Source organism: Bubalus bubalis, chromosome 4 (genome assembly GCF_019923935.1).
Source record: "Bubalus bubalis isolate 160015118507 breed Murrah chromosome 4, NDDB_SH_1, whole genome shotgun sequence".
Lineage (NCBI taxonomy): Eukaryota > Metazoa > Chordata > Mammalia > Artiodactyla > Bovidae > Bubalus > Bubalus bubalis.
In genome coordinates this window covers 17833449-17846753 of record NC_059160.1, presented here as the reverse complement: position 1 = coordinate 17846753, position 13305 = coordinate 17833449, and the positions used below count along the sequence as shown (strand labels likewise).

Sequence of the window (13305 nt, the reverse complement as noted above, 5' to 3'; positions counted from 1 at the left end):
TGGGTGGTAGGCTTTTTTTTCCCATAAGTTTGAATATATCATCCTTTCTGTCCTGGACAGTCAGGTTTCTACTAAAAAGTCCACTGATATTTTTAAGGAAATTTATTTTTCGTGAGCATTTACTTTTCTCTTGGAGAAGGAAATGGCAACCCACTCCAGTGTTCTTGCCTGGAGAATCCCAGGGATGGGGGAGCCTGGTGGGCTGCTGTCTATGGGGTCGCACAGAGTCGGACACGACTGAAGCGACTTAGCAGCAGCAGCAGCACTTTTCTCTTGCTACTTGTATAATTCTTTTTCTTGATTACAAGCAATGTGTCATGGGGATGATCATTTGAATCAACTCTGAAGAGTAATCTATTAGCTACATGAACTTGGATGTCTAAATCTCATCAGATTTGGGACTTATCTGGTATTATTTCTTTAAGTACAATCTGTGTCCCTTTCTCCCTCTCTTGTCCTTCCGGGACTCCAATAATGTGCAGGTTGTTTCTGTGAATGTTACCCCAGAGCTCACACAGGTTCTTTCACTCTTTTTCATTCCTCTTTTTCTTTGTCCCCTGGTTGGGTAATCTCAATGGTCCTGCCTTCTAAGTTACAGAGTCTTCTGTTGTTGTTGATGCTCTAGGTAGCATTTTTCATTTTGTTGCATTCCATTCATTGTAGTCTTAAGCAACTGATCTAACCAGTCCATCCTAAAGGAATTCAGTCCTGAATATTCATTGGAAGGACTTATGCTGAAGCTGAAACTCCAATATTTTGACAACCTGATGCGAAGAACTAACTCTTTAGGAAAGACCCTAATGCTGAGAAAGATTGAGGGCAGGAGGAGAAGGGAACGACAGGGGATGAAACGGTTGGATGATGGCATCACCGACTCAATGGACATGAGTTTGGGCAAGCTCTAAGAGTCGGTGATGGACAGGGAAGCCTGGTGTGCTGCGGTCCATGGGGTCACAAAGAGTTGGACATGACTGAACCACTGAACTGAACTGAATCTTAAGCAACTGAATCTCTGTTTGGTTCATTTTTCTGTTTTGTTTCTTCTGTTATTCTCTTTGCCTCACTGCAAAGCTTAAGGGATCTCAGTCCCCCTACTGGGACTGAATCCAGACAACAGCAGCAAATGCATCGAATCCTAACCACTAAACCATCAGCAAACTCCCTGTTTACTTCCTTTTTTATGCTTTCTATCTCTGTTTTTAAAAAAGCTCTGAATTTATTCTGTGAAGTAACACCCTAGCTCAACAATTACTGAGCCCTAGCTCAATAATTACTGAGCCTGAGTTCTAGGACCCACAAATCACAAATAGGAGGCGATGCTGCAACCCCTGAAGCCTGGGTACCTAGAACCTGTTCACAATAAGAGAAGGCCACGCATGGAGAAACCTGCTGTCCACAGAGAAGAGTAGTGCCTGCTTGCTGCATTTAGAGAAAGCCCATGTGCAGCAACAAAGACTCATGCAACCAAAAATTGAAAACAATAATAATGATGATGAGAAATTTTTTTAAATCTTATTTTCTTCATATATTGTCTTCCTGAAATTCATTGTTTATCGTGTTTTATTGGAGTTCACTGAGCTTCTTCGTGTGTGTGCCTTATTTCATCATATGTCATCTATTTCATCACTTCCCAAGTGAATAGCCATGTGAGCTGACCTGGAAGAAGCCCTAGGCATCTTCCCATCCCCAAGCACAGCCTAGAACTATGAAGACTGCAAGCGTGAGTGTAGGTTGGAGCCCTAGAAACCATCCAGAGTCATCAACCAAGTAACTGGGTGGGTCCAGCTCACAACCAGGCCAGCACTCTCAGGTTTTATATTAGTTCAGCAGCTTCTCCACATGTCCACAATGGAATTGGCCAGGGGTGGGGATAGGGGTGGGGGGCAGGGGGTTTGTGGGGGTATTGCTGTGTAAATGTAATCTTTACTTTGTCGCTTCTTCATGACAGCTCTCTCTGCACTGAGGAGTCACAGCACGATCACAATTACTTTTTCAGTTCAATTCAGTCACTGAGTCCTGTCCCACTCTTTGCGACCCCATGAATCACAGCACGCCAAGCCTCCATGTCCGTCACCAACTCCTGGAGTTCACCCAAACTCATGTCCATCGAGTCAGTGATGTCATCCAGCCATCTCATCCTCTGTCGTTCCCTTCTCCTCCTGTCCCCAATCCCACCCAGCATCAGGGTCTTTTCCAATGAGTAAACTCTTCGCATGAGGTGGCCAAAATATTGGAGTTTCAGCTTCAGCATCAGTCCCTCCAATGAACACCCAGGACTGATCTCCTTTAGGATGGACTGGTTGGATCTCCCTGAAGTCCAAGGGACTCTCAAGAGTCTTGTCCAACACCACAGTTCAAAAGCATCAATCCTTCAGCACTCTGCTTTCTTCACAGTCTAACTCTCACATCCATACACGATCACTGTAAAAACCATAGCCTTGACTAGATGGACCCTTGTTGGCAAAGTAATATCTCTGCTTTTGAATATGCTATCTAGGTTGGTCATAACTTTCCTTCCAAGGAGTAAGCGTCTTTTAATTTCATGGCTGCAGTCACCATCTGCAGTGATTTTGGAGCCAAAAAAAAAAAAAAAGTCTGACACTGTTTAAGTAATCTTGAAACAATCTTGAAACATCTGAAAAATAAATGTTTTCAAAGAAGCCCCTTGGTCTGAAATTCTTCCTCTAAGAGATCAGTCATGTCAGATGCCTCCATCCATATCTCTGAAACATAAATAGCCAAATGTTCCTGATCTTTCTATCTACATTCATTCTTTTGGATCCCCTCTGCCTAAGTCTCCACTTTCTTGCCTTCTTGTCCCATCTGAATATAGGGTGTGGGTGAGCACCAATTTGCCTTCCATCAACTTGAAGATATATATGAACTGATATAATTCACTTAGAAGGAGAGATCCTTGGAGAGACAAGAAATAGCACCATCCTAAAGAAATAGTAGGAAGATATAGAGAAGAAAGAATGAATTTATAAAATTTGGATAATCAAATAGACATGGGGGATGAGCAAAGAGGTGTCCGTATCCACTAAAGATATAAAAAAGAGATGAAAAAGGAAGAGGTAGTTATGTACAGTTAGATTATTAATTGCCCTGTGAATATTGAGGCAGGATAAGGAAAGCTGTATCCATTCTCTTCCACCAGCCAACCTTCCACTTTGAAACTCACACCCAGTCTGGTGTCCAAGAACAAGTTACAAACTGGTGATGTGACATCTCAGAGGTGTTTAGAACTGGTTTGCTTTTTTTTGTTTTTCCATGAGTTCATCTTGTTAGGAAGGAGTGTGAGAATGTAGACCAAGTTTACATCCTTTTCAAAATAAGAGTGACCTGGAGCACTTGTGAGAATGCCCTCATTAGCCTCTAAGACAAGTGAGAAAGCAGGTCAGCCAACTAATCTTGCATTTCCTTTGAGAAAGATGGCATTTGAGGACCAATCCTCTAACAGCGTTTGACATGGAGCTTCCTAAATTAACAGCACAGCAAAAAGTTAATTTATTCAGAATATTTCATTTTGGGCAATTTTCATATGCCACAATTACAGGTCAGCACTACTCTATTGAAATACAGGCAATTAGAATATCTGAGGCTTCACCTCCTAGTTAATACAGCATCACGAGAAAGTCACTGGGGATGTTCCCAGGGCACTGAGTTCAACATCATCGTACCCAGCATCCTCTCTCTTCCCCTGGAGTAGCCAGAGGCTCTCTTCTCCTTCCCCAGGATCAGCTGCCACTCTGGAGAAGTTCAGACAAGAGCCTGAAGTAGAAAAGAGAAGTTTGATTAGAACTGAGACACGAGGATAGGACAGAACCCTCTGGTGGAAGGGAGTCAAGCAAGTGCTTATGACAAAGCATCCCTGGGACCCGGGTGTGGGGAGGGAGGCTCAGGCTATTTCACATGAGTTCCAGTGAGGATGGATCCCAGCTGTCCCTTCAGATCCAGTTCATGTGGTCTCCTGGGCCTCAGTGTTGGGGAAATCCTGCATCACAGGAGACCTGTGCTCAGGAGCTCTGGGAGACCTGCTTCCAGGCAACACAATACCAAGGAGATGCCCAGCAATGGTAAGAATCATAAAAAGGAATTTAAATGTTCTCCTTTCACAGGTGATAGATGCAAATTCACAATAAGAGGGAGACTGGAAACAGGAAAATTCAGAATTCCTCACTCACAACCCAAGTCTGCTCTTAGTTGACTTGACTCCTGTTCCCAAATGTCCACAAATAGTATCACAGGTGCACCCACAGATATCTCCTCCCCAGAAACTACACAGACCCTCAGATGGAGAAATACTCTTTTTCTAGAGAATGAGTGTCTTCTCGCAGCTACTGAAATATCAGTTTATTGTGATACACACAGTCAAGAATTTGGCATAATTAATAAAGCAGAAATAGATGTTTCTCTGGAACTCTCTTGCTTTTTCGATGATCCAGCGAATTTTGGCAATTTGATCTCTGGTTCCTTTGCCTTTTCTAAGTGCAGCTTGAACATCTAGAATATCATGGTTCATGCCCTGTTGAAGCCTGGCTTGGAGAATTTTGAGCATTACTTTGCTAGAGTGTGAGATGAGTGCAATTGTGCAGTAGTTTGAACATTCTTTGGCATTGCCTTTCTTTGGGATTGGAATGAAAACTGACTTTTCCAGTCCTGTGGCCACTGCTAAGTTTTCCAAATTTGCTGGCATATTGAGTGCAGCACTTTCACAGCATCATCTTTTAGGATTTGAAAGAACTCAACTGGTATTCCATCACCTCCACTAGCTTTGTTCATAGAGATGTTTCCTAAGGCCCACTTGACTTCACATTCCAGGATATCTGGCTCTAGGTGAGTGATCACACCATCGTGATTATCTGGGTCATGAAGATTTTTTTGTATAGCTCTTCTGTGTGTTCTTGCCACCTCTTCTTAATATCTTCTGCTTCTGTTAGGTCCATAACATTTCTGTCCTTTATTGTACCCATCTTTGCATGAAATATTTCCTTTGTATCTGTATTTTCTTGACCAGATCTCTAGTCTTTCCCATTCCATTGTTTTCCTCTGTTTCTTTGCATTGATCAGTGAGGAAGGCTTTCTTATCTCTCCTTGCTATTCTTTGGAACTCTGTATTCAAATGGATATAACTTTCCTTTTCTCCTTTGGTTTCACTTCTCGTCTTTTCTCAGCTATTTGTAAGGCCTCCTCAGACAACCATTTTGTCTTTTTGCATTTCTTTTTCTTGGGGATATTTTTGATCACTGCCTCCTATACAATGTCACGAACCTCCGTCCATAATTCATAAGGCACTCTGCCTATCAGACATAATCCCCTGAATCTATTTGTCACTTCTACTGTATAATCATAAGGAATTTGATTTAGGTCATACCTGAATGGTCTAGTGGGTTTCTCTACTTTCTTCAATTTAAGTCTGAATTTGGCAATAAGGAGTTCTTGATCTGAGCCACAGTCAGCTCCTGGTCTTGTTTTTGCTGACAGTATAGAGCGTCTCCATCTTTGGCTGCAAAGAATATAATTAATCGGATTTCGGTACTGACCATCTGATGATGTCCACGTGTAGAGTCCTCTCTTGTGTTGTTGGAAGAGGGTGTTTGTGTGTTCTCTTGGCAAAACTCTATTAGCCTTTGCCTTGCCTCATTTTGTACTCCATGGCCATATTTGGCTGTTACTCCAGGTATCTCTTGACTTCCTACTTTGCATTCCAGTCCCTTATAACGAAAAGGACATCTTCTGTAGGTGATAGTTCTAAAAGGTCATGTAGGTCTTCATAGAACGGCAACTTCAGCTTCTTCAGCATTACTGATTCGGCATAGACCTGGATTACTGTGATATTGAATGGTTTGCCTTCATGTATGTGACCGTGCAAAGATATTATTAAAACACTTGTTTCATTTTTGAATTTGGTTTAGTTCAGTTCAGTCACTCAGTCATGCCTGACTCTCTGTGGCCCCATGGAATGCAGCACACCCGGCTTCCCTGTCTATCACCAACTCCCAGAGCTTGCTCAAACTCATATCCATCAAGTTGGTGATGCCATCCAACCACCTCATCCTCTGTCATCTCCTTCTCCTCCTGCCTTCAATCTTTCCCAGCATCAGGGTCTTTTCTAAGGAGTCAGTTCTCCGTATCAGGTGGCCAAGGTATTGGAGCTCTACTTCAGCTCAGTCCTACCAATGAATATTCCAGGTTGATTTCCTTTAAATTGACTGGGTTGATCTCCTTGCCATCCAAGGGTCTCTGAAGAGTCTTCTCCAACACTACAGTTCAAAAGCATCAATTCTTCAGCGTTTAGCTTTGTTTTAAATATGCTCAATTAATCGATAAATTTCTGTTTCAGCCATGACACAATGCTTCCGGGATCTTAGTTCCTTGACCAGGGTTGAACCTAAGCCCTAGCAGTGAAAGTGCAGAATCCTAACCTCTGGACCACCAGGAAATTCTGTAATCTATAAACCATTATGCAAGTATATCACATATAAAGTGATAAGTTTATGTCACATTATGGAGGCATAAATGCCAAATGCAGAGTGATTCCTCACTCCTTGCAAGGAGTCTGACAGCATTAAATATGGCATATGGTCAAGATGATGCTACCAAATATATGAGATTACCTATATTTTGACTCTCTAGGGAGGCTGGGCATTGAGGAGCACAAATTCACTCTTTTCAGATAGAAAGATTGCAGGAGATCAACTGACCCCACTCACCTGTCTGAGAGGACCTCACCCCATTCTCCTTCTCTGGGGGCACCTCCTCCTCGTTCCCCTGAGAGGCAGAAGGAGTTCCAGGCACTGGTACTTCTTCAGCATCATCGTAATTTTCATCAGGGACATCAGTCCTCTGATCTGGGGGTTCCAAGAGCAGACAAGGGAGTGGATGAAACCACAGTAACTGGGTTGGACTGGGGAATACCTAAGATACCTTCTGACCCAGAGTTTCTGAGTTTCTGAATAGAGGCACCAGTCACTCCTTGTTTCAACAGACTTTTTTCTCTAAGACCATGTTTCATTTTGATGTGTCCATAAGCCAAAACATGATTTTACATATCTCAATATTTTCTGGTGGAAAGTACATATCTCAAGCAACTCTTCCACCATTGAGCATTGCTAAAGTACTTTGACAAATTGTGCTTTACAGATGTTATTTTTTTAAAACATTGTGTGCCTGTGGTGATTCTGGACACAGAGAGACCAGCCCTGACATGAGACATCACAGAACAGCCAGAGAAGGAGAAGGACGAACCCCATCTGGACACAAGGGATGCCTCTGGTCCATCAAAGGAAAACCATTCCCCTTAAATCTCCTCTCTATGAGGGAAACTCTCCTCCCCAGAGCCCAGCCGAGGCAGGTCCACCTCTATTTCCTGGAGCGGATCTGTAGTCACTGTTGTCCTCACCATCCCTGGTGTAATACGGCAGTTTAGTCAGTGAGAACTCTGACGGGAAGCCTCATGTGGAGACAAACATCACAGAACACACAGAATTTTTCCTCCCCACACCCACGGGACCTGTGTTAAGGCTGAGAAGGGACAGGCCTGGCTTCTGCAGTATAGACAGAGGCTGGGAGGTCACGGGGCTCTGAGAGGCCATCCTGCCTCTTTGGAGGAGCCGTCTCTGTGAGCCTGGGGCACACATGGGGTCTGCAGATGCTGAGAAGATGTGCACAGCCAGTGGGTGGTGACAACCAGAGATCCCAGGAGGGCAGACAGAGACACTCACCTGGGCTGCCCAGACCTTCCTTCTGGGTCAGAAGGTAATCGAGCTCCTCATACACAGCTTCAGCAAGAGCATCTTCATAGCTGGATAAGGCTGAGAGATCCCCCAGCAGGTCAGAGAAGCTTCCCAGATACCCCAATCCAGCCAGCCCACCTTCATCTCCCTGGTGCTCACATGGGGGCTGCCAGGACCTCAGCATCGTCTCCTACCCCATGCACCATGTCAGCACCTTCTCCCCTCGTCTGACCCTGATTACAGCTCAGCGCCAACTCTGTCTGGTCTCACAGGAGAGGCCATGACTTATGAGAGTTCACACCCCAGTCCTAAGAACCTCTGTCTACTCAGCCCTTAGAGCTCAGCATAGAGCACATGGAGTCTGCAACTCAGAACAGTACCTGGCCCAGGTTCCCCTCCTCACACCTGCCCCATCTCCTGCCTCCACACACTCTCCCTGGTCCCCAGTTTCCCCTACAGCCCACCTCTGCGCTCTGCTCTCCATCTGAGTAGCTGAGTCACCAGGATGACGAGGACCAGGAAGAGAAGGGCCCCCAGGATGAGGCAGAGGACCCCAGGCAGGGAGAAGATGCCAGGAAGAGAATTTGAGGTTGTTCTGGTCCCTAAGGAGAACAGGAAAAAGGGCTGGAGATAGTCTTGGGCACAGAGAAATCTCCTGTGTCAGCATTTTCAGGAGCTCCAGACAATGGTGTCTCAGTCTCAGACAGTGTCAGGGCTCCCCTGGGTCTCGTCCTGAGACAAGTCAACTCCACGCTGGCCAGTGTGGCCCCGAGGCAGAGGTGGGGATTGTCAGGGAGCTGCCCTGCCGAGACAGCCTCTGAGGACCCAGGTCATCCCTTCTCCATGGGCTTCAGGAGACAGAGCATCAAACAGTCCAGGGACTTGCACCTCTCTGATGAGGAGCAACACTCAAGGGCAGGTGGGAGATCCTTAGATTCTGCAACAAGGAAACCAAACTTCCTTGGACCCTGGGCATGAGAACATTTGACCCTGGACATCAAGGCAGGGGATTTCCCAGTGTAATGCCCTGGGTCCTCCCCAACAGCCACAGCTCCTCAGACTCTTTCCTCTTCTGAGTTGTCAGAGGGCCCACAGAATAGGTCCCCAGTATCTGAGTATCCTCTCCTGCCCGTGGATGGATCACAGTACCTGCTGTAGTCGTGGGCACTGTTGTCCTTACACCTAAAGAGAAAAACAGTAGTGTGGGGAAGAAGAATTGGCCAGAACGCAGGGCAAACCTTTTCCCTCCTGAGCCTGAAATCACCCCTCTCAGTCTCCACAGCATCAATGTCCAGGCCTCCCAGCACCCTCATCCTAGATCAGAGCCCCAGCACCCGGGATGTCTGAACATAAACTCCCCACCACGCCTGGTCCAGCCAACTGCCCCTGCGCTGCCCCAGCTCACCCAGGGTGGACCCCGAGCCCCTCACTCACCAGAGCACCTCACACCAGCATCCTCCTCGTGCTTGCAGTCGCTCTGCCCCCAGGGCTCCGCAGCACAGTCCCACAGGGAGGACTCCCGGCCCCCGCACTGCACCTCGTCCAGCCAGATGCTCCCATTTCCAGGGCCAAATGCTGCAGACCGCACGGCTTCCAGGGCCTGGCCACAGCCCAGCTGCTGACACACCACCTCGGCCTCTGCCAGGCTCCAGGAGTCATCGCACACGGTGCCCCAGGAGCCGCTGTGCCAGACCTCCACCCGCCCTGAGCACTCGGTGTCTCCTCCCCTGAGTCTCAGCTTCTCTCTGTCTGAAAAGGCAGCAGCCCCTCCTGTGACTGCCCTGGTGGGAGGAAGGAGCCCCTGGGAGCCACAGGGGAGGGGGCTGGCTGACGTACCTGTGCAGGGGGCAGCAGTTGGACAGCTCTTGGGTCTTCTTCCTGCACACAACGGGGAAACAGTGGATCAGGAATAGCTGAGGGTGTTCCTGTCCCCACATAAGATTATCTAAGATCCATGGCTCAGTGCAAATGACATGTGAAAACACAGGCTCATTATCTCCTGGGATGAAACATTCACTGCATCTGATCACCAGCTGAAATTACTTTAAATATTTACTTGTTTATCAGTCTTCACACCCCACAGCAAATATAAACACAGACATCTACGAATGTACACACACTCCTCTGAATGAAAGTTCCATTAGAAGAAGGACCTTGTATATCTTATATGTGCCATGTTTCTGCTATTAGGACAGTGCCTGCACATTGTATGCACTCATTCAACAAATATCTATGGAAAACCATTTCAAAATACCTAGATAAGAGCTTGATAAATATTTATTAAATGAATGAATAGACAAATAAAATTCAGTGAAATAAAATTTCTTTTTTTTTAATTCATACTAATCAGTGAAATAGTAAACCAAATATAAATTAATGGTAACAGTCTATGATAATAGTTGATATTAAAAATAATCAGTCCAGAAGCACAGAGTCAATTTATATTCAAAATCTCATGTACACAATTTTAATGGAAAAGTATTAGATAGATTATAAACTACTCTTACCTATTATTCAGTGTGACAAGTGGGCAAGTGAAGTCTACTATTGTAAAAGGAAACTCTCTTTTCTAAATTTATTTTTAATTGGAAGATAATCGCTACGCAATGTAGTGTTGGTTATGTGTGTGTGTGTGTTAGTCGCTCAGTCATGTCCAACTCTTTGTGACCCTATGGACCCACCAGGCTCCTCTGTCCATAGGATTTTCCAGACAAACATACTGGAGTGGATTGCTATTCACTTCTCCACTGGATCCTCCCTACCCAGGGATCAAACCCAGGTCTCCTGCACTGCAGGCAGTTTCTTTGCTGTCTGTGCCACCAGAAAAGCCCATAGTGTGGGTTAGGAATCTCTTAAAAAGGACGTATACAAGAAAGACCTGGTAGAATTCTGAGAAGATATATGGACACATATATGTACACACTGAGTAAGCCAGAAATTTTTGCAATGGTTAAAAAAAGCCTACTGATATACCTGTGGCAGATTCATGTTGATGTATGGCAAAACCAATACAATATTGTAAAGTAATTAACCTCCAATTAAAATAAATAAATTTATATTTAAAAAAGAAAAAATAAAAATCTATTATCAACTTGAAAAAAAAAACTACAGGGGAAAAGTGATGGGGGACGGGAAAAAAAAAAAGCCTACTAAGAAAAATTTGTATTGAGAAGATGCAGAAATAATAAACAAAAGACTGAAAATATATACAAAAGAATTGAAGCTGAGAGAAATAAATATAAATTCAAAAAAACAGAAGGATAAATAGTACCTGTCATAAAGTATCAATATTTTTATATTCTTTCCAGATCATCCTATCAAAACTCCTACCCACTCTATGCAGAGAATCTCTGAGAAAACAATGGCAGGACCTCTGTGAGCGGGTTGCTCATTTTCATGGTCAAAGACTTTACCACCTCTCAATTCACAGGGTTTAATTGTAGGGAAAATATCATCAATAAAAGGTCTCACAGTTTAATGCCTCTTTGGCCTTCAAATGAAAAAGACAAAGAGATGATCAAAGAGAGGCAAGGAAGGGAGTGAGCCTCTGCTTTTGAAGTATCTGATCCCACATTCTCTTAGCTATGGGTTTCAGGCAACATCCAGCATACCATTCAAGGTGCACCTGAATGGGGTGTGTGTGTTTGTGTATGTGGAGGGGGAGGGAAGGAGAAAGAGAAACAGAGAGAAATGTTGAAGGAATAAGGTGCTATGGTGTGACTATTTGTCGCCCTCGCCAACATTTATTTCGTTCAAAATTTATTGCTGAAATCTCAGTTCCCAGTGTAACAGTATTTAGTGGTGGAGCTTTCTCAAACTCTTCCAAAAACAGAAGAAAAGAACACTTCCAAATTCATTTTATGAAGCCAACATCAGTCTGATACCAAAGCCAGATAAGGATACCATGAGAAAAGAAAATTACGGGCTAATACTCTGATAAGTACAGGTGCAAAAATCGTCAACAAAATATTAGAAAACTGAATTTGACGATACACTAAAAGAATCATACACCATGATCAAGTGATATTTGTTCCAAGGATACAAGGATAGTTCAACATTCACAAATTAATCAATGTGATACACCAAATAAACAAAATGAAGGTAAAAATCATATCCTCAAAGGATGCAGAAAAAGTGTTTGACCAATTCAACATCCACTTACAGGAAAAACTCTTTTACAAAGTAGGTATAGAAGGATTGCATCTCAACATAATTAAGGCCATATGAAAAGTACACAGCTAACATCATACTTGACTGTAAAAAACCAAAAGCTTTTCCTCTGAAATTAGACACAAGACAAAAATGTCTCCTCTCACCACTTTTATTCAACTTAGTTTTGGTAGTCCTATCCAGATCCATCAGGCAATAAAAAGAAACTCAAGACATCCAAATCTGAAAGGAAGAGGCAAAACTGACACTATTTGCAGATTGAAAAGTGAAAGTGTTAGTCACTCAGTCGTGTCTGACTCTTCACAACCCCAAGGACTGCAGCCTGCCAGGCTCCTCTGTCCATTGGGATTCTCCAGGCAAGAATACTGGAGTGGGTTGCCATTCCTTCCTCCAGGGGATCTTCCTGACCCAGGGACTGAACCCGGGTCTCTTGCATTGCAGACAGATTTTTTACCATCAGAGTCATGAGGAAAGAAATCCCCTTACATGATATTATATGTAGAAAACACTAAAGACTTCAGCAAAAATATGAGAACTAATACACTCAGTAAAGTTGCAGAAGAAAAATCTGTATACAAAAATCATATGCATTTCTTTACACTAACAACAAACTGCTATAAAAGAAACTGAGAAAACAATTCTATTTACATTTGCATGAAAATGAATAAAATGTCTAGGAATAAATTTAACCAAGGAGGTGAAAGACATGTACACTGAAAACTAAAAACACATTGATGAAAGATACTGAAGATGACTCAAATAAATGGAAAGATATTCTGTGCTCATGGATTGGAAGATCTAATATTATTAATATGCCCATACTACCCAAAGCAATCTACAGATTCACTGCAATCCTTATCAAAATTCAATGGAAGTTTTCACAGATACAGAAGAAACAATCCTAAAATTTGCATGGAACCACAAAAGACGCTCAATACCAAAGCAATCTTGAGAAGAATAACAAAGCTGGAGGTGTCGTGCTTCTTGATTTCAAACTATATTACAAAGCTATATTAATCAAAACAGTATGTTGATGGTATAAAAATGAACACAGAGATCAATGGAATAGAATAGAAAGTCCATAAATAAACCCACATTTCTATGGTCAATTAATTTTTGACAAAGAAGCCAAGAATATACACTGGGAAAAGGACAGTTTTTTCAGTAAATGGCATGGGGAACACTGCACAGCCACATGCAAAAAATGAAACTGGACCACTATCTTACACCATTCACAAAAATTAACTCAAAATAGGTTAAAGACTTGATCACAAGTCCTGAAGCCATAAAATTTCTAGAAGAAAAAACAGAAAATAAAATCCTTGACACCAGTCTTTGTGATGATTTTTTGGATTTGACACCAAAAGCAAAGGGAACAAGAGTAAAAACAAGCAGTTGT

At 43.4% G+C, this 13305-nt stretch overlaps 2 protein-coding genes across 2 annotated transcripts in view; both read right to left on the bottom strand.

Moving 5' to 3' along the window:
• Positions 1-13305, bottom strand: part of LOC102402808 (antigen WC1.1) — a gene marked incomplete in the record, with an annotated part of 1152186 nt that overhangs the window by 150217 nt on the left and 988664 nt on the right.
• LOC112584726 (antigen WC1.1) overlaps positions 3484-13305 on the bottom strand; it is a 62744-nt gene continuing 52922 nt past the window's right edge. The window contains exons 14-20 of the mRNA XM_045165272.1: positions 9573-9614; positions 9171-9485; positions 8886-8918; positions 8201-8338; positions 7725-7814; positions 6714-6851; positions 3484-3771 (exon numbers count right to left, since the gene is read on the bottom strand). Of these exons, the coding sequence (XP_045021207.1) occupies positions 3626-3771; positions 6714-6851; positions 7725-7814; positions 8201-8338; positions 8886-8918; positions 9171-9485; positions 9573-9614 (902 nt within the window). The 3' untranslated portion in view covers positions 3484-3625. The remainder of the gene's footprint in view (positions 3772-6713; positions 6852-7724; positions 7815-8200; positions 8339-8885; positions 8919-9170; positions 9486-9572; positions 9615-13305) is intronic.